The following is a 24,935-nucleotide window of genomic DNA, read 5'->3' as shown; positions in this document are numbered from 1 at the left end:
TATAGTACTATACTACGTTCACAAACTTTAGGCGGTTGTAGGGGAAGCAATTTCAACCCTTCCCCTACCTTTGAAACAGCTAGACAACAGACAGAAGTATATAACCTGATGAACATATGATTTTAGACAGCATCAACCCAGTGAGTCTGTCCTCTGTTAGATTTGCATCAGCTGATCCATATCCAAAAATCCATATGCAATTTTTTCAGACAAAGTTATCAGTTCCCACCCCTTTTACCCCCCAAAAAACTGACGTATAAAAATAAAGCATCGAAAAGATTTAAATAACATGAATGGTGTGAAGACCAACCTCCTGGGTCCAGTCAGTGTACAGCCACACATGCGAGTGTCTGTGTGTCTGACATGGAGGGAGTGTACACGATGTCTCAGTAGCTGGTCGCTCGTTGACGTTACAATCTCCCGACGGACACAGAACGCTTCTTGTCTGAACACCTTGACCACACTTGGCAGAACACTAAAACAATTAATTATTATTCAAAACCTTTGAGACAGAGAGGCATGGATTTCAGCTGTGTATGAATGAAGTGAGATGATCTGTGACCTATCTAGATCTGTTACTGATCAGCTGTTTCATTAGCTAAGTTCATGCGTTAAGGCTTGATGATCAAGGTCAGCTGGGCACAGTTTTGAACCATCAAAAAACTACTGACTTTTGAGTTTTTTTGACATACCAGGGTGTGTTTTTTAATGAGAAGATTAGTAAGGAGTTGAATGGATGGGATGGTAGTTTTGTAAGAAATAATCAAGGACAGCTGAATTCAGTTTTTTTTTTTTTTAAACCATCATGATGAATTTTATGTGAGCTGTAGTGATAATGATTACTGTTATTTTACATAGGTCAGATTTAAAGAACCACATTATCTTTTTTTCAGTGCCCTAAATTTGTTGCAAAGCACAATTAAATCAACTTTGTCAATCGCTTCAAAAACCACATATCTGGGTGGAGGATCAACAAACCGGAAAGATCAAATGTCGCACAACACCTGTTACAAAATGGCCATTCAATAGGAAAAATGGAGGATAGTCTATGCATTTTAAAGAATTGTAAAAAGGGATATGTAATGAATGCTTGGGAAGAATTATATTTATAAGGAAAAATGGAAAAATATAAATAAGCTAATTAATGAACAAGTACATTTAGACTCCAGTTGTACCTATGGATATGTATTGGCCGGTACTTCCGGCAGCCAATAGGAATGTAGGAATGTATAAGAATGAGGTGATAAATATAAGTTTCATATTCTTTTACATATATGTAGGGATGGCATTCAAGATTCTTGTCATTCACCTCTGATGATTGAAGTGTCCAATCAAAATCTATCAACTCTTACCATTGTTTATGTATATTTACCATCTTGTGAGTAACAGTATAAGCGTAAATGTTTTAAGTGTTATAAGATGTTTCTTTTATTTACTTTCTGTCAGTAAATCAACTAGAGTAGACAATAGACAATAGACAATAGACAAATAATCTTTATTTACACATTCATTAAGAATAGTAGTAGCGTCAATTTACAATTTTTTCTAAATGTTTGGTTGAGGTGTTGTTTAGTCAAAGACCTGTTGACGGTATTCTTCTAAGGAATAGAAAGGTCGATTAATGAGCCATTGATGCAAAGCTGGTTTGAGGTCATCTTCTGACTTGCTTCTTAGATCTGGAGGTAGCCTGTTGTAGATTTTCATTCCTGCGTATGAAGGTTTCTTTTCAAACTGTGTCGTGCGATGTTGTGGAAGGTTGTACTGCATGGTGTTTCTCAGGTTGTGTTGGTGCATTTCGCCACGCCTTGTAGGGTTATTTCTTACTGCAAATAACACAACTTCCTGGATGTAGAGTGCTACAAGGGTAAGTACTTTGAGTGACCTGAATGCTTCCCTGCAGCTGTCGAGTCTGTGGAGTCCTGCAGTTATTCTGACTGCCTTTTTTTGTTTTCTGAGAACTCTTTGCATGTTAGTGGCAGAGGTTCCACCCCATGCTACAAGTCCATATCTCATATGCGACTCGAAAAGTGCAAAGTATGCTACTTTTGTTGTCATGTCATCTGTTGCATTTTTTATATGTTTAAGAGCATAGATGGTTGAACTTAATTTTTTACATATATTGTCCACATGAGGGGTCCAGGTTAAATTCTTGTCGAGTGTGATGCCCAAAAACTTAGCTTCATCTTCCACTTCTACATCTGGGAGTCGTGGCACTTCTTGAGATTTACGGCCAAAAGCTATTTGAGTTGTTTTAGATGTGTTTACTGCGAGATCATTGTTATAGCAGTATTGGTAGGCCATACTGAGTGACACATAGGATTTTACTTCTAGATTTTCAGCTAGTGGTTCATTAAACACTAAGGTTGTGTCATCAGCATACATAAGAGTAAGGCAGGCGTCTCCTATTTGTTGCGGCAAATCGTTGGTAAAAAGAATAAACAGTACCGGACCCATAACTGAACCTTGGGGGACTCCTCGATTTATTGGTTGAAAATTTGATCTTGTTTTTCTTATTAGGCTGTTATCTCTGTGCCTTAGTTCTACAAACTGACTCCTGTCTGTAAGGTAGCTTTGAAACCATTCTCTTACTATCCCTGATACCCCCAGGGAATCCAGCTTTTTAATGATTAGCTGGTGGTCAAGGCAGTCAAATGCCTTACTGAAATCAAGAAAGATTCCTGTTGTTAGATTTCCTTCATCTAGGCTGTCAATCAGGGACTCAACCATCTGAATTATTGCTGTTGTTGTGGATTTCCCTTTTGTAAATCCATGTTGAAGGTTGTTTAGTAGGTTGTGATTTGTGCAGTGGTCTAAAAGTCTTTTTAAAACAACTTTTTCGTATATTTTGGAGAAGGTGGAAACGAGGGAAATTGGTCTGTAGTTGCTTGCTTCTAATGTGCTACCTTTTTTAAATTTCGGGTATACTTTAGTTATTTTAAGTAGTGAAGGAAAGATGCCTTGTTTTAGGGACTTATTTATCAAATCAGCCAATGGTAGTGCTAGTTCATTGCAGCAATGCTTAAGTATTTTTGACGAGATTTCATCAATTCCAGACGAGTTTTTTGCTTTAAGTTTGTTTATAATCATTTTAACTTCCTTCTCGTCTGTGCTTTGAAAGGAGGAAAACAGTGGACCTGTTTGAGTTACGTCAGGAGTTTGAGCTGTGGTCTTTAGGTGTTTTTGTTTCTCTACTGTTTTTTCTCCTACTTGTGTAAAAAATGTATTCAAATGCTCTGCAACATGGGTCACATTACTTATGAGTTGGCCATCTACTTGAAGGGTTATTTCATTTAGGGATGTTTCCTTTTTGGACCACACTGTGTTTATTGTTTCCCAGATAGCTTTAGATTTATTTTCAGCTTTCATCAACTGGTCAGAGTTAACCTTTTTCCGCATCGTTTTCAAGTACAGGTCATAGTTCTTTTTATTTTCAATAGAAACCCTTCTGTCATCTGGATTTCCCGTCACCTCAAACTTTCTTAGAGCTTTAAGAAATTCGGCTTTAAGTCTCACTGCTTCTGGGTCCATGGAGAATTTTAGTTTATGTTTTCTTTGTATTTTTATCTTCTTTTGGGGGCAGGCTGCATCCATAGCTACTCCCACTATGTTACTAAAAGTTTTAAAAGCTTCTTCGGCATTGTTTATTGAGGTAACACTAAGCCAGTTTTCTTGACTGAGAAGATACTTGAGGTCTTGCAGGTTTTTATTTTTTAGGCAGCGTCCAATTTGGGCAGGATAACTTGAGTTGATGTGTGATTTGAAGTTTACAGTACAGAGTTGAGCAGTATGATCCGAAAGTCCTGCATTGATGATTTCTGGAGTGAGTTGGTTTGTGTCCATATTTGTACATATCCAGTCAATGGAGGTTTGTGTTAGATTTGTTATTCTCGTAGGTGGAAGCTGTAGTCTCTGGATGTTGTGCATAGCAAGAGTTTCATTTAAGATAATGTGTTTCCTGTTTGGGTTACACAAATCAACGTTAATATCTCCCATGATGATAAGAGGGGAATTTTCAATTTTTGTTTCCTCAATTAGTTCTGTAAAGGTGTTTAATGATTCCTCAAGGTCTCCGTTTGGGGGTCTGTAGGTTCCCAGTACAAACAGATTTGAGTTCTTGAATTTTATTTTTATAAGAGCTGCTTCAAATAACAGTTCTTTACAGTACTTGGAAACATCTATGGCTACTGTGCTGCTCTCAAGGCTTTCTTTTACAAGAATGCAAACACCTCCTTTTCTGTGTTCTATTCTACTATAGTGAGCCTTGAGGCAGAATCCAGTAGCTATGACGGTGCTACTTATTGTCTCAGGTTTCAGTCCATGTTCTGTCAGAATTACTATGTCAGGTTTGGTTTCTTCTAAAAGGTGCTGTAGTCTATTTATTTTATTTGAGACTTCCTGTGTATTTTGGTGCAGCAGGATGAGTTTGGAGTTTACATCCTGACTCGATTGTCTAAAAAACAGTCAGGTTGTGTTTCTCTTGTCTCTGCTGATTTTTGCAGTTTTCTTAAAGTAAAATCAGGCTGCGTTGGAATAATCTGAGAAGGTGAGGAAAAAACAAAGTTATTATCCTGTAGCGATGCAGCCTCCCTTTTTACTAAATATCCATAATGCTTCTTCATATGTTCTGAATAAAATCCTATATTTTTTACAAAGAAATCATTGTAATCCTCGTCTTTGCTCTTTGGCTTAGCATTTAGGGGTGGAAGTTTATTTTTATTTTTAGTCTCTTTCAGGCTTTTTTGAGCTTTTACTGTTTGTGACACTTATGACAGTTTTTGTGGCGGGGTTTGGCTGGTTCCCCCTGTTGATACTTGTTCCGTTGAGGTCTCAGATGACAGTTTTTTCGTAGGAGTTTGTCTGACTCTCCCTGAGTGAAATATTTGAAACTAGGTCAAATGTACAATTTGTAAAACTGCAGTTGGCAACCTTTGGGGGTTTTCTTCATCATTCTGCTACAGTATTTCTTTTCAAATAAAATGCTAAAAATACTTGGGGTACTCTCAATTAATGTGGGTTTTTCCTGTCAGGTGACAACTGGTTTCAATTCGGAAGGGCAAATTGCAGGCAGAATACCTAGCACAACTCTAGTGGCAAAAGTATTTTTGAAAAATATTGCTGATTAGCTTGAAAGAAATCAACCACTTTTTAAATCTCGCTTGATAGTAGGGCCTAACACAGGTTTTCAATAACTTTTAGAAAATTTCCAATATAATTATAGAGTAAGCCTTGGGTGTGTACGTAATAAAAAAAAAATATATATATTGATATTGACTTTAAGATCTTATACACTGCTCAACAAACTCCTAAACCTATTCAAGGATACATTTGTTTGCAAGATAAAGTACTGAATTGTTAAATTTTGGTCATTACATTTTTGTTGTAGCCCCTTCAGAGCTTACTCGTCCTTTAATAAAGCTATATTTTTCAAAAATTTGCCTTTTTCTTACCCACACATATGGGTTTTTGGCTTTCCCTTAAAGCGTTATTTGAGTACGTACAACGCCTCTTCTGTAAAACTCTTGGTATCGAAATGAAAATTAATTTGCATTACCTGACTCCAAGCCCCGACGGTCCACTGCCCCGCAGTAGCGACTGGTGTCCCCACCCCACACGACGGTCTCTGACAAGGACGGGTCCGTGTGAGGAGAGGGGATGGAGGGGTTAGACATGCACCCTCCGCCACTGTCATGGTCAGGGTGGGGGTGATCTGCTGTCTACATAGGATCTCTCTGGACTGCACTCCTTCGCCACACGTGACTGAGCACTCGCTCCATTCTCCGCCTACCCACCTGCAGTCAACCAGAGTTGTAGGTTATTGATAAGTTTTAGGACATTTTTGTTATGTCCTGGTACATTGTTATATAAATAGACGAAATCACTTCAAACCCACTTAAAATCCAAGTGAGTTAGTATCCAGACCCAGATGCCATTTGTCATTGGGCTATGAATTAATAATGCTATCTTAAAATAAACAACGTTAGATAGTAACAAGACTAGGGTTTATTGGACAGTTCCCTTTCAAAGTGTAAAAAATGCCACTGGCATAAAAACTCACACAAATAAACTTGGTATATGGAAAAAAGACGTTAGAGAATGATCGATTAAGAATATGTACAGAAGATGGAAAGGAGAAGGACAATTTATTACAAAAAGGAAAAGGTGTTGTATATGGAAGAGTTAGGTTGTTCAAGACATTAGACATTATGTCTGATTGAAACACAGAGTGAAACTAATGGAAGAGAGCTTTCCAAAAAAAGGACAAGTCGGAAGAGGAAAGATTAGGAAGGTTCTTGGAAGGACTTTGGAGTTTTAGCACATCTTTGGACGTGCCTCAAAAGGAACGATATAATTGGCTCTAAGAGTAACTCAAGCATTCCACATGATCTACAAGCTAATGAGATTAACGAATATTTTGTAAACATGGGAGCTGAGACCGATATTGATAAACATCTTTGGGAATATTTTATGGATAATAAACGAGATGGCATTATAAATACCTTCAATTTTCAAAATGTCAGTGAAAAAGAGGTTATGGATGTAATGAATGAGATCAAATCTAAAGCAGTGGGTAGCGATGAAATTTCAATTGAAATGATTAAAACTGTCAGTCCGTATGCGATAAAATCAATTACCCATCTGATAAATCTATCACTAGACAAGGGACAATTTCCTAAGTCCTGGAAAATTAGTATTATCCGACCATTACCCAAACTTACAGCCCCAAGAAAAGTCGAAGACCTAAGGCCAATCTCAATATTACCAGCTATGTCAAAGATATTAGAGAAGATAGCTATTCGCCAAATAGTCAGCTACATAAACACACAAAATATATTACCCAAACTTCAGTCTGGATTTAGACCTAACCATAGCACGTGTACAGCCCTGACGAACTTATTTAGTGATATGATTGACGCCAAAGACAAGGGTAAATATAGTTCTCTAGTTATGCTGGACTATTCAAAGGCATTTGATTCAATGAACCATGAGATGCTATTGGCCAAAATGAAATATTATGGCTTTGACGAAAATATTTTGAAATGGATAAGGTCATACTTAGACTCCAGGCTGCAAGTGACGCAATTAGAGAGTGAAACATCATCCCCGCTTGTCAAAACCCAAGGAATTCCCCAAGGCAGCTGTCTTGGGCCTGTTCTGTTCAATTTGTACACGGCAGACCTTCCTAGCTGTGTGCAACATTGTACAGTTCATTTGTATGCCGATGACTCACAGCTGCACTTGTCTTATGAGCCATCCCAGATTAGAGCTTCACTCGATCTCATTAACTCTGATCTGAGAAAAATCCTTTTGTGGTCAGAAGCAAATGGGTTGAAACTCAATACTGGCAAGTGTACTGTGATGCATACGGCGCCACAAGACTTGGTGCAGTCCCTCAGCGAGAGAGGAGTGAGTGTTGTGCTCAACGGGGAGTCTTTGACTTTGTGTGACAAGTCAAAGACTCTTGGCGTTGTGCTTGATAGCAGCCTCACCTTCTCTGACCATGTCACACATGCTTCGCAGCGTGCGTTAGGAAGGCTGAGAGGGCTGTACAGGTTTAGAAGTCTGCTGCCAGAATCTGCGAAGCTGCGCCTCATGCAGTCACTAGTCCTGTCGGTGTTTACATATTGTCTCCCTGCTAATGGAAACAGCATCTCTGGAGTAGACATGACCCGAATGCAGAAACTGCAAAATTCAGCTATTCGCTTCATATTTTGCCTCAAAAAATTTGAACATATCTCTCCCTATAGAGCTGTAGCGGGGATGACAACAGTAGACACTGTTTGCAGGATCATGACGTGCTGCATGGTGCACAAGGCTCTTGTCTTACAGGAGCCACAGTACCTTCTTGAGAGGCTCTCTTTCCGGGAGGAGGTCTCTCAGCGCAGTACCCGCCATGGTGGTCTCCAGCTTCACTTTCCAAGAGTGAGGCTTGAGTTTGGGAGACGAAGCTTCTCGTACTTCGGTCCAAAACTGTACAACGACCTCCCCTCTGGCCTCAAAAAATATTCTTTATCATCATTTAGAGTTAAGATCAAAGAATTGTGCACTAATGGTTAATTATTGTTACTCATATTGTCTTGTTTCTGTTTTGTTATGCTCTATTTATTTGTTGTTAGCTTTATATTGTTATTGACGAAAGTTGTTCTGAGAAGCAGTATTTGTACTGAGAAACGCTTGATAAATAAAGGCATTTTTATTTATTTATCTTTGAACATTCAAAGATCATAAAATAACCATTTTGATCAGCATAATTTTGTTGTTGGAAGAGGACATGTTGGACTTGGATGTACTGAAGAGACCCAAAGGAGATGTGAAAAAGGTGTTGGATAAGGAAGGGAGGTTCTGTATATTATACTTATGTCTGTTTAAAACACAGGGAAGCTACTGGAAGGGAGCATTTAACCCTAGCAGTGGCCAACGGTCGCCTGGTGACGGTATGACGTTGATGCTTAGAATGGCCAATGTCGTCTGGTGACGGTATGGGCCAAAATTTTTTTAACGGTAAAAAAACACTTACAATCAACTCAGATGAGAATAATATATATACCATTCGAAAGATCACATTCTGAACTTTCATTTGATTACATAAACAAACCCTGTAGCAGGTATATAACAACGTCACGACGATTAGAAATCAAATGAAATTTTGGCGCGGTACGACTTTTGCAGCCGACACTTGGGAACTGGCAAAACACGTCTTGTTTGGCATTACCCTGCTCGGGTAATTTTCGTCTTGGGATTTTGCGGGTGGTACCACTGGATAGCCATTGATTTTATCTTCATTGTGGTAGTGATATTTATAACTAAATATTGATTGCACAATCGGTACGATTTTATGAAAACAGCTGTTTTCGAAATTTCTAACAAATGGCCAACAGTCGTCTGGTGACAGTATGGAAAATACGAATTATATACAGTGAAAGTTATTATTACTAGTCATATAGTATATCATTTTGAAGAGGAAGAAATTTAGATTCAGAGAGTGGCAGCCCTGCACTCAGGGTTATTTCTGTATGCTCGCATGTAGACGACAAGTGAGTCATTACTGCTACAGTCTGTCAGCTGCCTTGTATTGCCATTGTTTGTTTGTGTTGTTGCCGGTAATAGTTTTATCCGCGATTTATTACTAAATATGTTATTAGTTCGTAGTGTTAGTGTTAGTGAAGTGTTGTGTGTGTGTATAACAGTAATCTTCATGCATAAATATTACTGAATTGTGTGAAATAGTGTTCATAAAAGGTTGTATTTTGTTAGCATCATGTCCTAAAATGACGATTCTGACATTCAGAGATTGTTGTACCTATATAATGATATACCCAAGGTGTTATACATTTTTATAAAGGTAAATGAATACACTACAACATGTTTATAATGGTTTGGGGGTAAAAAATTTTGTAAAAAAGTTATAGCCTATACTAAATAGGCCTACTACTGTATTTTGTTAGCATCATGTTCAAAAATGACGATTCTGACATTCAGAGGTGCTATATATGCTATATAATGATTTACCCAAGGTGTTATACATTTTTATAAAGGTAAATGAATACACTACAACATGTTTATATTGGTTTGGGTGTAAAAAATTTGGTAAAAAAATTATATAGGCTACTAAATACTGTACACTCCATTTTCTCGAAATGCGCAAAAAATTCAAAACGTTTTCAAATTGATACATAATCATAGGTGAAAATAACTTTTTACCATCATACTTATGACTTTTTTGGATTCCTTACTTCATTAGCTTTACAAATATGTAGGCTACATATCATCAGCCTACATAATGTTTCACAACACAAGCAAACACTGTAGGCTATAGTTTACACTTATTTGCGGTTTTGCGGTTATTGTATTATTATGTCCCTATTACGTACCTACCAAAAAATATTTCTAACATGTTATACATTTTTATGTAGGTAATTGAATACACTACAAGATTATTATGTTGGTTTGAAGTAAACAAATTTGGTACAAAAGTTGTATACTAAGTACTGTGAATTTTTTTCTCGAGAAATCGCTAAAATATAAAAACATTATTTTATATACGTATGTTTATAGGTAACAAATTATTTTTACCATAAACTTTATGACTTTTTTGGATTCCTTACTTCATTAGCTTTACAAATATGTAGGCTACATATCATCAGCCTACATAATGTTTCACAACACAAGCAAACACTGTAGGCTATAGTTTACACTTATTTGCGGTTTTGCGGTTATTGTATTATTATGTCCCTATTACGTACCTACAAAAAAAAAAATATTTCTAACATGTTATACATTTTTATGTAGGTATTTGAATACACTACAAGATTATTATGTTGGTTTGAAGTAAACAAATTTGGTCCAAAGTTGTATACTAAGTACTGTGAATTTTTTTCTCGAGAAATCACTAAAATATAAAAACATTATTTTATATACGTATGTTTATAGGTAAAAAATTATTTTTACCATAAACTTTATGACTTTTTTTTATTCCTTACTTCATTAGCTTTACAAACATGTATATATCATTATTAGTATAGACATATATTATAGAACTTCTTACAACATAAACTAACACTGCACGGCTTTCAATTTTTTCGATTCTCCGTTTGTCATTATATTTCGCCCCAAAAACTTATAAAAAAAAATATTTTCATAACATGTTATATATTTCTATGTAGGGAATTAGATTGTCTACAAAATGTATATAATAAATTTCCCATAAAAAAATCTGTAGAAAAAAAATGCAGAGGCCGCTTTTGAAATTTCAAAAAAAAATTCAATTTTTTTTTATTTTTTTCACTTTACCGATAAAATACACTGTCTAAATCATTATGATATTACTATTTCTAGATTCTCCTGTTCTTTCCGAACAAAATGAATATGAGGTTGGCTAGGTTTACTTGTACGGTTGAATTTTTACGAATTTTCAAAAAATGGTCTGCAAAATCGCCAAAATGGGTTGGCCATTCCCCACTTCTAACATTGGCCACTGCTAGGGTTAAAGTCAGATGAAGAAGATTTAGTATGAACCTAGATAAGGTGTTTGGTGCATCTTGGAACATTTCACACATTTAAAAAAGAGAAAACTGGAAAAGTACACCAAGTTTAGATAAGGAAGGATTAAGACAATTTTTTTTTAGACTTAAAAGCCTAAGGAAAAATGTAAAGCCAGTGGAAAACGGACATCACAGGTAGAACATGTAAACAGAAGCCTTTTGGTATCCGGATTTTGATACATATTAAAACTCTATTTAGAGTGATTTAGTTGAGTGGTTAAAATTATTTAATACACACGATTAAAACTATTTAACATAACATATCCTTTATCAATGTTATCAAAGTAATTATGAATACATTAAAATTAATTTAGTAATTATGAAAGTAATTTTTTTTATTAATCTATACTCACTCTGCTACACATGGTTTTAAGTTGCACCGCATCACTTGTGCAGATGGTTTCACCAGACTGGCGCATCTTTTATCCGGGACCTTCAGCTGATTGTGTTCCCGGATGCAGACAACCACAGCAGTCTGAACTCCTGAGGGAATAATTTTGGTTTGAATATGATCATTTTGATCACTAATTAAACTACTGTACTTACAAGCCTAAGAATGATAACAGAAAAGTTTAGTTTTAAATTATCTAAAAGCTTAAGGATTTGGATTGAACCAATTAAGTTATTGTAGTTATGGACTATATTTAAACCTGTAGGATTCAATAGAAAATAAAAATTCACGTAAATGTTTTAAGAAAAATCCATCTGATGATAAGGGGCATTCTTGCTAGGTACTTTGGTATTATCCGGAGGCCACCCTTATACAGCCCGCTGCGGCGGTTATGATAGGTTGGGTTATCATAAATATGTTTGTAGGACTTTTCTCGTTTCATTATGAATCAAACAACACCAGATGAGTCATACTTTAATTTCGCTCGACAAATCAAATCCCCTCCAAGTAGGCCAGGGTGAGGTTGTTGACCGTAGCGTGCGCATCACCTGTCACCGCCTATGGCAGCTAGAGGCAGCGACACATACAACTCAATCCTCGCCGACATCACTGCCTTCTGGGAGCCATAACTCAAAGGCCGTTAATTGTAATCATATCACATTCGGACAGTAAGTCAATTACCAGTATGTTATTTCCATTTTATGATAACCCAAACTAACATAACCGTCGCAGCGTGCTGTATAAGGGTGCCCTTCGGATAATACCAATGTACCTCTTGCTTAAATGGATTTGCAAAATCAGCCAAATCTTAACTCTTTTTTTTACGGTAGGCCCTACCTGTGTGCTTATTTTTCATTTACCTAATAGGTAATATAAGACACATTGCTCCACAAAACTAAAGTATGTTAACTTTAGGTACCTCTAGTTAACTCTAATAAAACCCTGAAAATTATGTGTACCTGACTTTGACTTGATTGTTTTCAATTTGAAGTATATGGCAGAAGATAGTTCTGCCACACACTTAAGTAATATTCAGAGAAAAATAGGAGTTTCTTTCCTCACACAGGCCTATAGGCTACACCAATGTGGGGAATTACAATTTAATGGTTTTCCTAAACGTGTATTATAAGTCTGAACAAATGTAAGTAAAATTTAAATTTTATTTTAGGATACTTTAGTCAGTTTGTCCTCCAAATCCTCCAAATGGTACTTCTTGTCTGATTGCTGATGTATTGTTGGTTAGGTTACACTAAATATAAAACTCATAAAACATTTTTTGGAAAAACAAAAAAAAAACTTAAGGCAGAAAAGTGAAACTCTAATAGGTATCTAAAACCTAAGTATAGATATCTATTGAAGCTATCTATCTAACCTCCGCCACAAGATTTAGAGCATTCTGAGAACCCAGTTATCTTCCAAGCGAATTTTCGTTTCTTTCCTTTCGGTTTCGGTTTGGGAGCCTCATCCCCAGAATAACCTTGAAGTTCTGAACCAAGGACATTGTTTCCATATGGAAATAGTTTCCCATTGAACCTGAAACAATAATATATTTATTAGACAAACTTTTGGTTATTATTGTGTTTTTGACTATTTTACTTCATTTCCATTGCTAACCCTTTTGCCGCTAACATTTTTTCATCCGTATAATCGAGAAACGACGAGGCCATTTCGTACTTAAACGCAATGCTTAAAAGTTATATAAAATGGCTATATAACTTTTTTATTTTAGCGAATTTCCTTATAGGGAAGTAGCTATTACCGTACCGTAAGTGGCATGGTAAGACCTAGGCCCGGGACCTATTTACTTTTTCATTTTGATGTCCAAAAGAGGTCAAAAACACCATTCGTTCCAATTTTTATATATTCGTATATATATATATATACCATATATTTACATGGTATGGATAGGGTATATGTGTCCGTGAACACGATAACTTGGTTAATATGTAAAGATTTGGATGAAATTTGGTTTGAAGGTGTAAGGCGGGATAAACATGAATGAGGTCGCGAACCAGCATGATCGGACCATGGGAACGGGGGTTTTATGGGGTGAAAATTGGTTTTTCTAATTTTTGACCCTCTAAACACAAAATTTCCCAATTTCTCCCTAGACCTTTTTAAAGAGCTTAAAAAACAAATAATTTAGTATATTGAAGTGTTTTTTTTACAATTATTGGTTACGGAGAAAATTCAAATAAGCTTAATTGTTATTTTAAAATTCCTATGTCATTCTTATGGAGAATATTGTAAAATGTTGTAGTTTGCTAAGGATATATTTTGATCAAACTTGTAGGTTATTAAAACCTAAATTTATTTATTTTATACCAAGTTATTAATATTTTAATAAAAAAACATACTTTTTTACCCTCCCTGTAGCAGCAAGCCTATGTACTCATAAAATGATAAAACCTAATGTTAATCAAATAGATTTAATTGAAAATCAATTCAGGCAACTGGAAATTCGCTTAATTGGCAGGTTTGCTGCAGAGGGGGTATTTTTTTTTGAAATATTTTGATCAGTTACTAACATATTTTTCTAAAATTGTAATAAAATTGCATTTATAAAAATATTTAACATTCATGAAGGTTTAAGAATTGATTTTTTAATCTTACCAAATGTAACCAAAAAAATAAATACGGTACCGGTAAATAAAAACTTTGAATGAAACCAAGATTCAATAACCCTAGCCTGTATGAATAAAAAATATTTTATCAATATTTGTGTTATTTTTCATTACTACACACATCTGTTAGTAAGCATGCAAAATATGAAATTCCTACCTTGAAAAATAAGCTCCTTTTTAGGTTTTGAAATAAATTGTCTTCAGAGCGTTTAGATGTCTTCACGTCATTCGAATGCACTATATAAAGTCTAATGCCGAATCATCCACAAAAAAAGGAAAGAATCCAAAAGTTTTTCATTGTGCCAAAAAACAAAGATAAACACATATTATTAACAACATAAAACTAAAAGTTATGTACCGGTACACACTTATCCTAAAAAAGTAAAATGGTCAACATTGTCTAGCACCTATGTTGGCCGAAACACACGCCGTGTACACCTTTCTGGCATCTAATGCATACGGTTCGGGATTTTTTTCTCTTTCCACCTGCTGCAGTACTGATAGGGCTACACACACAGCAGTTTCTCTCTTTTTTATCTGGTAAGGTTTCCATTCCAAACTGGTCATTTTGCCGCTGATTGTCTACTCCTGCCATCCGCAAATTTAATCCTCCCGCTAACTGATACTTATGGTCAAGCCAATCTTTTGACAAACTGTCAATTATGGACAATGTAAACTGAAACCTATTCATGTCTTTTCCACTATTGTTTCCTTTATATATAAGGTACAAGTTCAAAATCATTCTTGAAAAAATGTGAAATACCACCTTTTTCCAATACTTAACAGTCTGTCGCTCATCGAGGTAGGCATATATCATCTGGTCTGAATGGTCAATAGGCCTACCGGTACCTCCCATGAATGAGTTGTACAAAACTATTACCTCCGGGTTTTCTTTTACAATTACCTCATTATTTCTTATTTTCCGTATCTCTACTGATTTTGCAACACACTTAGTTGACAGAAGAAGCACCGGGCTCTTTTGGGAGGATTTTTCCCGATACGCAACCATTAATTTGTGGTCTTTACGGTTGTAAACTTTTTGGCCTACTTCAAATTTTTGCTTCAGTGCATTAGGTATACCTTTACTGTTTTCCCTTAAAGTGCCTGTTAGGTAAGTCATCTTTTTATACAGATAATCAGCCAAAGGTATGGACATAAAGAAGCTATCTACAAATAGAGAAAATCCTTTGTTCAAGTATGGACCCAACTGCAAAAGTTTTACCACAACTTTAAAGGCAAGCCCATGCTCTTGTTTTCCATCATCACTTTTTCCTTTGTAACAGAAAGACCCTAGGCAATACTTGCTCACACTGTCGCAAAGCATCCAGATCTTAATACCCGACCGATGGTGGTGCTTGTTTGGGAGGTATTGGGTCAATTTGGAACGACTTATAGTGCCGATGAGGCTTTCGTCAATTGACAACTCCCTGTGAGGAGTATAATATCTCCTGAAGACATTATTTGCATGCTTCAAGAGGGGCTCAAATTTTGCGCAAGGGTCATAATTCTCCTCCCCAGGCCTAGGTAGATTTTGATTGTCGACTAGATGAAAAAATTGAAGTAGTGCTTCAAAACGGTTCCTACTAAACATTTTTCTGAAGTAGGGCGTTGACAAAGTCTCATTAGTGGACCAATATGATTCCATAGTTGGTTTGCGAACAAGACCCATGTTCAATATTGTAGCTATGAAGCCTTTCATTTCAATTACCGTAACTGGTGTCCATGACCTCGCTCTTGAATTGGGGGACAGATTTGCATATGATCGGAGGTAATTTCTGGCATAAAGATTTGTCATTTCTACAAAACTATTTAGCAGATTCAATGAAAAAAATAAATAAAAATAATCAATAGGCCTGGCAGTACCATCAGGGCAGTGTTTTGGGCCAGGAATTTCATCATACATGAATGAATGAGGGAAAGAATTAGATCCTTCCTCAACAGTGTCCCAGATTATGGGCTCCTTAGAAGCAGGTCTCTCTTGAGCCACATTACGCCTAAGTTCATTTACCAAGTCATATAGGTCTATAGCTCCATTATCTATTGGTGCTGGAGGAACAACAGGAGAAGTACTTTTTTTAGGCATATCTCGAGGTCGCTTAGGGCCAGAACTAGGCTTAGGCCTGGATAAGAACTGACTACATGTTGGAAAGTTTAGGTGAATTTTTACCTCGGAAGTGACTACATCTGTAGAAGGTACATAATTCGGGTCTTCATCTGTGTCATCCCTAAATAAATCAGGGAGAGAATCATCTGTTTCATCCAAATCATAATCAGAACACGATTCCGGTGGTTCTGGAGACGACGAATCAATTTCGTTTATGAAATCATCACTCAAATCACCATCGTCTAATTGCACACCACCCTCTGTCAAGCTATGACATTTCGTGTCTTCACTCACTGGCGACTTATTTCGACCACGTTTACTCATATTTACTAACTAAAAACACATCAGAACAACTAACTTAAGTCTTTACTTTAGAAACAACTTTCTATGTCTACAAACACGAAACACACGTGACACGATCACTGTAGTGTTGACAAACATCACTCAGACGACGCTATCTCAGGAAATCCCGTCCACGACGAGAAAAAAACACATACAAAGGCAGCCAAAGCCCTTGCTACATGAAGCCCAGACGATGCCGATTCGATTTGTGTGTCATACTCATTCGATTTAAGAGGAACGATTTCATGACGTTCGAACACTTTCCAGTTCCATTCCTTTGCTATTTTAGTGGCTCTGGTTAGTGGTGTTGGAATTCGGATGCTGTTTTTTTGTTTGGTTAAATTAATACTGGAGTATGGCAAAAAAATGAGTGCAGCAAAAGTAAGAAAATGCAGCAATAAGCTACTTTGTGTGCTATTATCAGCGCAAGGAAACCCTCTTTGTCAGTAAAATGTGTGACAAATATTTTTATTTACAACTAATATTGACTTACTGAAGCAAAAAATCCCATCCATGGTCCAGCTTTTACAATTTTTATATTTAAAAAGAGTGCTATTGAATGGCACCATCCTCAGAGTGCAAGTAGTTTGTTTTAAAATACAAAGTTTAATTTTAAACGCAATTTTTTTAAATGAAGTTCGTAACCTGTGCTACGACTAGAAAGGAATTGAGCTAATGTTAAAATAGGGACAATCTGAATTGACGCTTTTAACTATTTAAATAAGTAAATATGAAATATTTAATAATAACTTTATATTTACTGACATATACTCCATCTCAGTACATTTTAAATGCTCAGAAAAAGATTTGTTTTTATTTAACTTATAAAAAATAAATTATAACAGAGATCAAGCTTCATAGGCTATGCAAAATCACATAGGTATTTTAAGGCTAAGATACCAGAGTGAATATTTAGAAACGTTCGTTTTAATGTCCCTGGCCTTTTACTTCGTATATACTGTATTTGTAGTATATAATTATGTGTTTTAATATTTTTTGGGACGGGGGCAACATGTTACAAACATATATTTGGTTTTAAGTAGGTTCTAGGTATTTTTTAAGTCTCGAAATTCACGACCATCACGTGTCCCTAGGGTACATTTTTCAATTCTTTTGTTTTTGATATTTTTAAAAATACCAACTATACCAAAAGCTTAGTGAGCTGCTTATTGCAAAATGGCCCTAAAACTAAATCTATTTACAGCAAAACATATTTATAAAAATACCATTAACTATTTTTAATATTCATTTTTACGTTCGTTATGGTCGTGACAGAACTTTGTGTTTTTCCGTCAAAGACGCTGTATTAATAAAAAACCACCAAAGATATTGCGTTACCATAGACATTTTATGAAACTTCAAATGGAAATGATATAGAAAAAATAAAAAAAAAAACGTTCCGAAAAAGAGAAAAACATATTATAAAGTCCTTTTCTTGAAAACGTACGTTTTTAAATTTTCACTCACCATAAAACATTTAGTATGGATGGAGCTTGTGACCATAACAGTGGAGCCGAAGAGGTTATCTAATCTAGCTTACAAATATACGTTATTTTATTTGAAAATTCATTGTATATATTTCACCGTACCATCTCAATAACTGTATTAATAAATTACTCCATGTAAAGTCAATAAAATAATAACAATAATTTATCAATAGTATCAATATTATACATTTTAAACAAACAACCAATTTTGGCGATTTGACACTTTGACAGTTGCAGAAGCAGACGACAATTACGTCACTGAGGTCACAGACAGTGCCGACGATCTGAAGTAGCCTAATGTTGGAAAACTGGGATATGGGAAACGTGCCATATCAATATGACGTCAAGGAGCGTCCTGTGAGCCTTGTAAGAACTAGACCCAGTAAACAAACATTTAGCAGACGTCCGATATATCGGACCGTGGCGGCTAAAACGGTTTAACAAACGTCATTGATGATTTTATGAAGAACCTATGTATATTGGTAAGCAGCACATTTTTTCCACGACCTTGGTAAGCGACCCCACATTGGGATATTTTTGACTACACCACTGACTGGCACTGGCAGCGACCAATAGCCCATTGTTTTATATGTACTCTGGCTTCTATATCCTTTAAATCTGTCTCAAAACAAAATAATACAAACATATGTGAAAGGGAAAGCCAGAACTACCTAACCTATAGGAAAACACAGCATGAGATGACACTATAAAATGATGAAGGACCTGAGAAAGTTCTTGTGATGTTTTGGAAAGTATCATTACACAATTGAATTTGTATAGCCACAGAAAAGTAAAGTAAAAAAAAAAAAAACTTAAAAGTACACTTTAACGTCTAGCATTGCAGGTGCAAGATGCCACTGTGGCGTCTTGGCTAATGTATAAATTGTTGTAATGTATAGGGAAATGTCCAACACCACCCCCCCCCCTCGCCCATGTACTACAAGGCTCATGGTTTTTCCGCAGTATATTTCCAGCACAACATACCAGAGCTGAAAGGCACAGTTGTGCCATAAGCATTTTTCCTCTGTACATTACTTCTCTGTAGTAAATGTTTGGTATTAAAATAAAAATATAACAGCTTGAAATTCTAATTGCTGAATGCACTTTGACATTACAGTATGCTTATTAATCATTCTAAATTGCATTGCTTTACAACAATAATTTTGGATAGAATATTTTCTAATTACAAAATTCAGCACAGTATGTTTGCAAACATTCGAAACTAAGCATGCAGTTACAATGATTGCCATATGGACAGTAAGGCCTAGACGTTTCATAGGTCTACTTTTAATTTCGTCTAGGTATTCATTTTATAAGAAAGAACTTAAAGATTGTCATTAATAGGTATTTTTGAATGTTTATTTGTAGGCTAAAAACTTCAAGTTTGACATATATAGCGTTAGACAATATTGTGACTCACCTGGTTTCAACATTTTTATCGTTTACTTTTTCTTTCGGAGGTGATGGGGCATCTGTAACATAAATTAAAGTTGTTAACGATTAAATGTTACAATAAACTGTAACAATATTTCAAAATAGATGTGCCTTTTATGCCACTACACAAGCTAGCTTTAAATAATTACACCACAACCAAATTGTTGAACAAGCTACCAGATTACCATCAACACTCAACAGATTTTAAAGGAAATATTGCAGAATTCTACAAAACCTTGTTTTCATAAAATCAAGGATTATAAGGCCAATACTTTTGCCCTTGCAGAAGTTCTATGTATAATATTCTCAGATATGTTTCATCACAGAGTGTGGTATCTTTAGGAAGTGAGACATTTTCTTCTATTTATGGTATATACTGTACTTAATACGTTAATAATTTTTCAATGAAATGGCGACCGTACAAAGTAGGTATTTTAAGCCAAGTATGAATGGAGATGAGTGTAGGATGAGTGGCGCGATCTTGTAGTCTTGTTAGTGACTAAGGCCAACTTATTATAGTTTGTGTAGAGCTATACACTTGCAGTGTATTTACACCTATTACATGAGTTTATTATGCAATTTATACGATGATCTACCTGCTTGTCTGAGCAGTGTTGCCATAGGAGAGTCCCTGGACTTATAGACACCAATGGCGTTGTCTTGGGGTGTCACTGGCAGTTGGTACTGGTACCTGATCCCAGGGTTGGGTTGCTGGTATATTACCTGGAAAAAATATTTTTTGAGTTGTACAAATTAGGAATACCTTAAACTTTCATAAACACTTATGATAATAAGAATGTGGAATTTATTTCCATTAGGTTAGGACAAGAATCTTTTTAGGGACATAATTTATCTGTTGAGTGATTTACAAATATAGGTATACAACCTCTGAATTTTTGGCAAATACGAAACATTGCAGTTAATTATAAACAAAAATTAGAAAACATTATTTACTAATGTTTCTAGATCCTGATTGATTTAGGAAATCAACACCTTAAACACATGACACCTGAATACTAATCTCGTGACATTCTTCAATATCTTGTCTAAGACATGCATGGCATATTTCATTGTTCTTCCGAAGATTGTACACTCTTGGACTGTTTCTGTTGTAGGTTATTCCCAGCAGACAGAGTTAATGTTTTCATATGGCATTAAAGGCATTACCTCTACTTCTTCACACAATATATCAAGGAACTCCAACAACAACTTACCATGAGATCCAGAGGCTCTGCTAAGGGCCCAGGCGATGTTATGGACTCTGATATATCTTCGTCTTCTCTGTGGTACGTAAACTGGGTCCCCAGAGCATCAAACTGCCCAGACCAGTTTATTGCCCAGTTGCCATTCAGGATAAAGGTCCCGTCAACCTTTCGAAGAGCTGGAAAAATTCAATAATGAAGTTTTCATAAAAAAGTCTTTGAAGGAGAAGTTGGACGACATTTTGAAAAGCAAAGATTGATCACTGTAGAAGTCAGAACAACTTTACTTTGTGATGTTTCAACACAGCACAATTTCCTTACATCAGTGCTGTTATACAAAATTATGCAAAAAATGATGCCTGGAGAATTATTAACTTTTAAGTTCTTTGGTCGATTAATAATGCCAGTGGGTGCTTAGACAACTTGACTACTGTATATAGGGAAATAGCCTACAAACTGAGAGCTCGTCTTTAAACTCTTAAACGCTACTTCCAGGAACTCTTTGATACAGCAGAGTTATGAAATCGATTTAAGCTATTGAATAATATATAGCTCAACACTGGTAATCCTTAATCATGAATGAACATTTATTATTTAAACGAATTTGTTTATTTACCTTTTGTAATAAAGAAGTACAGTAGGAGTTAAAACAAAAACAGCAATTGTTCAAGGTTTCATAAAATCAAGAAAACAACTAAAAATAGAAAGAAAGAAAAGAAAGTTCCTTATGCATGAACATTAGAATGCCATTACAATAAAATAAGTAAAAAGAACAGTTTTTGAAGCTTAAACAAACCAAAAAACCACGATGATGTTACAAGATGTATTGACTGTGTAAGGGTAAAATACAAAAGGGTTCTTCCAAAGACATTAGGAAAGTAAAAAGTATTATAAAGAACAATAAGTTGAATAAAGGTTTAAATTTGTTGGTATTTAATTTCGTAGTCCTAAACAGTGGAGTATCGGCGTTGAAGAAATCAAAAATATATAGGCATACAAACAGGATTTTCGTTAACACAACCAAACTATAACTGCAGAGAGACTCTGTTTATATAAAAAAAAGCTCATAAGCTGGTATGTTGCTATCCCTACCTCATTACAGAAGGCTAATGTGCATTTCAGGATTGGCACTTACCCGACCTATGTAACACATTGTATAATGCACATGAAAACACATGGATTGTATTATTGGTTTTTTCGTCTGTAAAATCTGTAGTTGTTGTACAATTATTTTACAATGGAAACTCGCCTGAAACCATAGTTGAAATCATTTCTCGTCACAAAAGAAAATGATTTCCCTTTAATATACTCATCTAAATACTCGTTAAGCTTGAGAAAAAAAAACATTGATTATCATTCACAATTAAGTCCCAATAACACTACATGTAGACAACAATGCTAAAATGCAAATCAGATTATCAGTAATTAAAGTAAAGGAAACGGGGCTGCCAAATTATAAGATTGTCCATAAACAGTAAATCTCTGTAATTTAAAAATACACCAAATATACAAATAAACATTAGAATATTTAAAACGTTGACTTCCAAAGTAGTAAATCTTACCTAGATAGTTTCTGCTGCGTTTCAATTCGGTAATGGTGAGGTTGCAAGCTGCCTGAGGTATTTGGGTGATGAGGTTGTACCCCACAGGCAACTGAGGTTGTGTGAAAAGTCCAGATATGACCCGACAGGTGCTGTTGTTGCCCCCACACACTCCACATGAGTCGTATCTTTGGTCGGAGCCAACCACACCGTCGCATCCAACGTGCTGGAACAAGAGAGTATTGTGAGAAAATGTATGCAAAAGGGAAAAAGTTCGTACATAAAAGAGTCAAGGATCGGGTGAGGACATTTCGGGACACTTTTGGGGAAAGATACCCTTAGTTTTTTGGGATGGGATTACATCTAATTTGGAATTTTCCCTGGAAATATTTGTTTCAGGGCGGTTTCGTCGCTTTGCGAGAAATATGGCGCTGGTGTGACGGGATGACGACAATGATGTCAGTGATCGCGGGAGACATCACCCACCATATCGATGAAATCGTGAACATCTCCCACGATAGAGGACATCATGATCGATTGCCGCAATAGCAGAAATTTTTGGCATCTCCCGCAACCGTGGCAACATCGTGAACATCTGCAGTGGTTACAGAGACATCATCATCGTTTCCTGCGATCGCAACATCTTCATGATGTAAAAACATTCTGCTATTTTAGCCATCGAAGTATATAACACAAAAAGTTGTGTTATATACTCCGATGATTTTAGCATACAATTATGATGTCCTCCGTGATCGTATAATGTTGGATAATGGATTATAATAGAAATAGTGAAATCATAAAAATACACCGCAAGCTAATCACAAACAGGTATTTATACAATATAAAATTCATGATTAGGCTACTAAAGATAGCTATCATGCATTTTTTAATTAGTGTTAGCCTAAAGTAGAAAAATAGTACAGAACTGGTTTCCTGCTGGTCACAAAATCAGACCCTAAAACAATACGTAGTAAAAAATGCAGTGATAGCCGGCTTAAGTACCTGTAGTTAGGTAGTGTGTTTTTATAGTAAGATGTGGCATTAAATTAAATTGTTCGGTTGGATTGCTATTTATTATTTTTGGAAAACACCTTTTAATAATATATTTTTATTTATAATCGGTTTTTATAGAGTAGTGCCAAAAAGACTGCAAATTCATTTAGTTTCTCATAATTTCCATCTGCAAGAATATTTACTCAAGCTTTACTAAAGTACACCCATTTGGCTTGGTTTGGAAAATTCCGTCTCATTCCCACCCCGAAAAAAATCCCGAACTAAGAAGTTCAATCTTGTCCATTCCAAGTAGCAACCAAACATATTTTCCAGTTACCTAACTACTTCAGATGTAGTAAATTACTTTACATATTTGACCCGATAATCCACTTCAACTCTTAGATACTCAAGTCGTATTGGGGTCGATTAGTATAAAACGTCAAAAGGAACAAACACATCAATGGAAATGTCACACGGATTCGAAGTAACAGATGTTTATTCCCGGTTATTTATTCATCTCATCTTGGAGAACACTCTCTTTTTATTATTTGTCTCGAAATATCGCGCTTCGCGACAGACAAACATGTTTCATCGTGTATCGCTTAAACAAAGTTAAATCTTTTTTACGCCACACTACACTATTTTGACGAACTTCCCACGCAAGGATTTAGTCCAGAAAACAGCTGTTTGCCGTCAGCTTATTCAAATGGGGTTTCATTGCGTACTACTGTACTGTAATGAGTTTTACCGGACACCAATCAGCTGATTATACTGTATTTAGGTGGCAATGAGTGGTTATAAACAAAAACATAACCTCTCATGACTAGTGATTTTTAGTCCTTTAGTTGGTGGAAATATATAAGGATTTGTACAGATTTAGTAGTATGGCGTAAACTATCGTACGTAACTCGTCCAAAATGTGCGTACCGGACTCGTATGGTAATCCCGTACTCGACTTCGTCTCGCACGGGAACGACCACACTCGTCCGGTAAACACTTATTTTCAGGACTAGTAACGTAATATACTATATCATCGGATTGATAACTTATTCTTGTATCTGCATAAAATACATATACGTTTTTTTTAATACATAGATGTTTTTTTACCGTCTTGTGAGTAACAATATAAGCGTATATAAATATTTTAATTGTTATAAGAAGTTTTTTTTTATTTTCCGTAATTTTATAACACGTAGACTAACAATACTGATCATGGAGTTATTTAAGCAACAATGAAGAACAAATTATTCTTTTGGTCTATTGTTGGTGATAACGAGCTCAATTTATTCATTTCTCAGTGGTGAACACTTTGTTAATAATTCGTAATAATTTAATCTAGCATTGGTAAAATGGTTTACTTTGATGAATTATTTGCAAATAGTCAATTTAAAAAAGCAGTTCTATTGAAAGTAGTAATTAGTACTAATTGAAATATTTATAGAAAGAGTAGAATACCTAAATTACATTTTAAGACATGGTGAACTATTTCTTACTGATGAAATGGCCAGAGAAATAACTCGAAATCACGCAACACAATTAAAGAAAAGTACAAATAATGAAAAAAGTTAGGTAAATTGCAACTACTGCGTTGTTGGAATCCAGTATTTAACCTGTAGTTGAAGCATGCATATCATTCCTGAAAAAGCTTTTAACTGCACGAAAAAGGAATGTTAAATTTTGACTGAAAATTGTGATTTAAGCAAAATATATTATTGATGCACTTTAAGAGGGTGTGAATAATGCATTAATAATTTAGGGAATTAAATAAAGTTACATAA

General features: G+C 35.5%; 1 protein-coding gene across 1 annotated transcript in view; it reads right to left on the bottom strand.

Moving 5' to 3' along the window:
• The window catches only part of LOC128996179 (thrombospondin type-1 domain-containing protein 4-like), a 521,245-nt gene that overhangs the window by 8,516 nt on the left and 487,794 nt on the right, over positions 1-24,935 (bottom strand). The window contains exons 7-14 of the mRNA XM_054421318.1: positions 22,186-22,390; positions 20,636-20,802; positions 20,018-20,144; positions 19,408-19,459; positions 12,803-12,963; positions 11,393-11,522; positions 5,552-5,789; positions 311-475 (exon numbers count right to left, since the gene is read on the bottom strand). Of these exons, the coding sequence (XP_054277293.1) occupies positions 311-475; positions 5,552-5,789; positions 11,393-11,522; positions 12,803-12,963; positions 19,408-19,459; positions 20,018-20,144; positions 20,636-20,802; positions 22,186-22,390 (1,245 nt within the window). The remainder of the gene's footprint in view (positions 1-310; positions 476-5,551; positions 5,790-11,392; positions 11,523-12,802; positions 12,964-19,407; positions 19,460-20,017; positions 20,145-20,635; positions 20,803-22,185; positions 22,391-24,935) is intronic.

The sequence above is a fragment of the Macrosteles quadrilineatus genome, unplaced genomic scaffold (assembly GCF_028750875.1).
Source record: "Macrosteles quadrilineatus isolate MER2022 unplaced genomic scaffold, UCM_ALF_1.0 Scaffold_6__1_contigs__length_79288215, whole genome shotgun sequence".
NCBI lineage: Eukaryota > Metazoa > Arthropoda > Insecta > Hemiptera > Cicadellidae > Macrosteles > Macrosteles quadrilineatus.
Note: the sequence above shows the minus strand (reverse complement) of the source record. Positions and strands in the feature narration are given on the sequence as shown.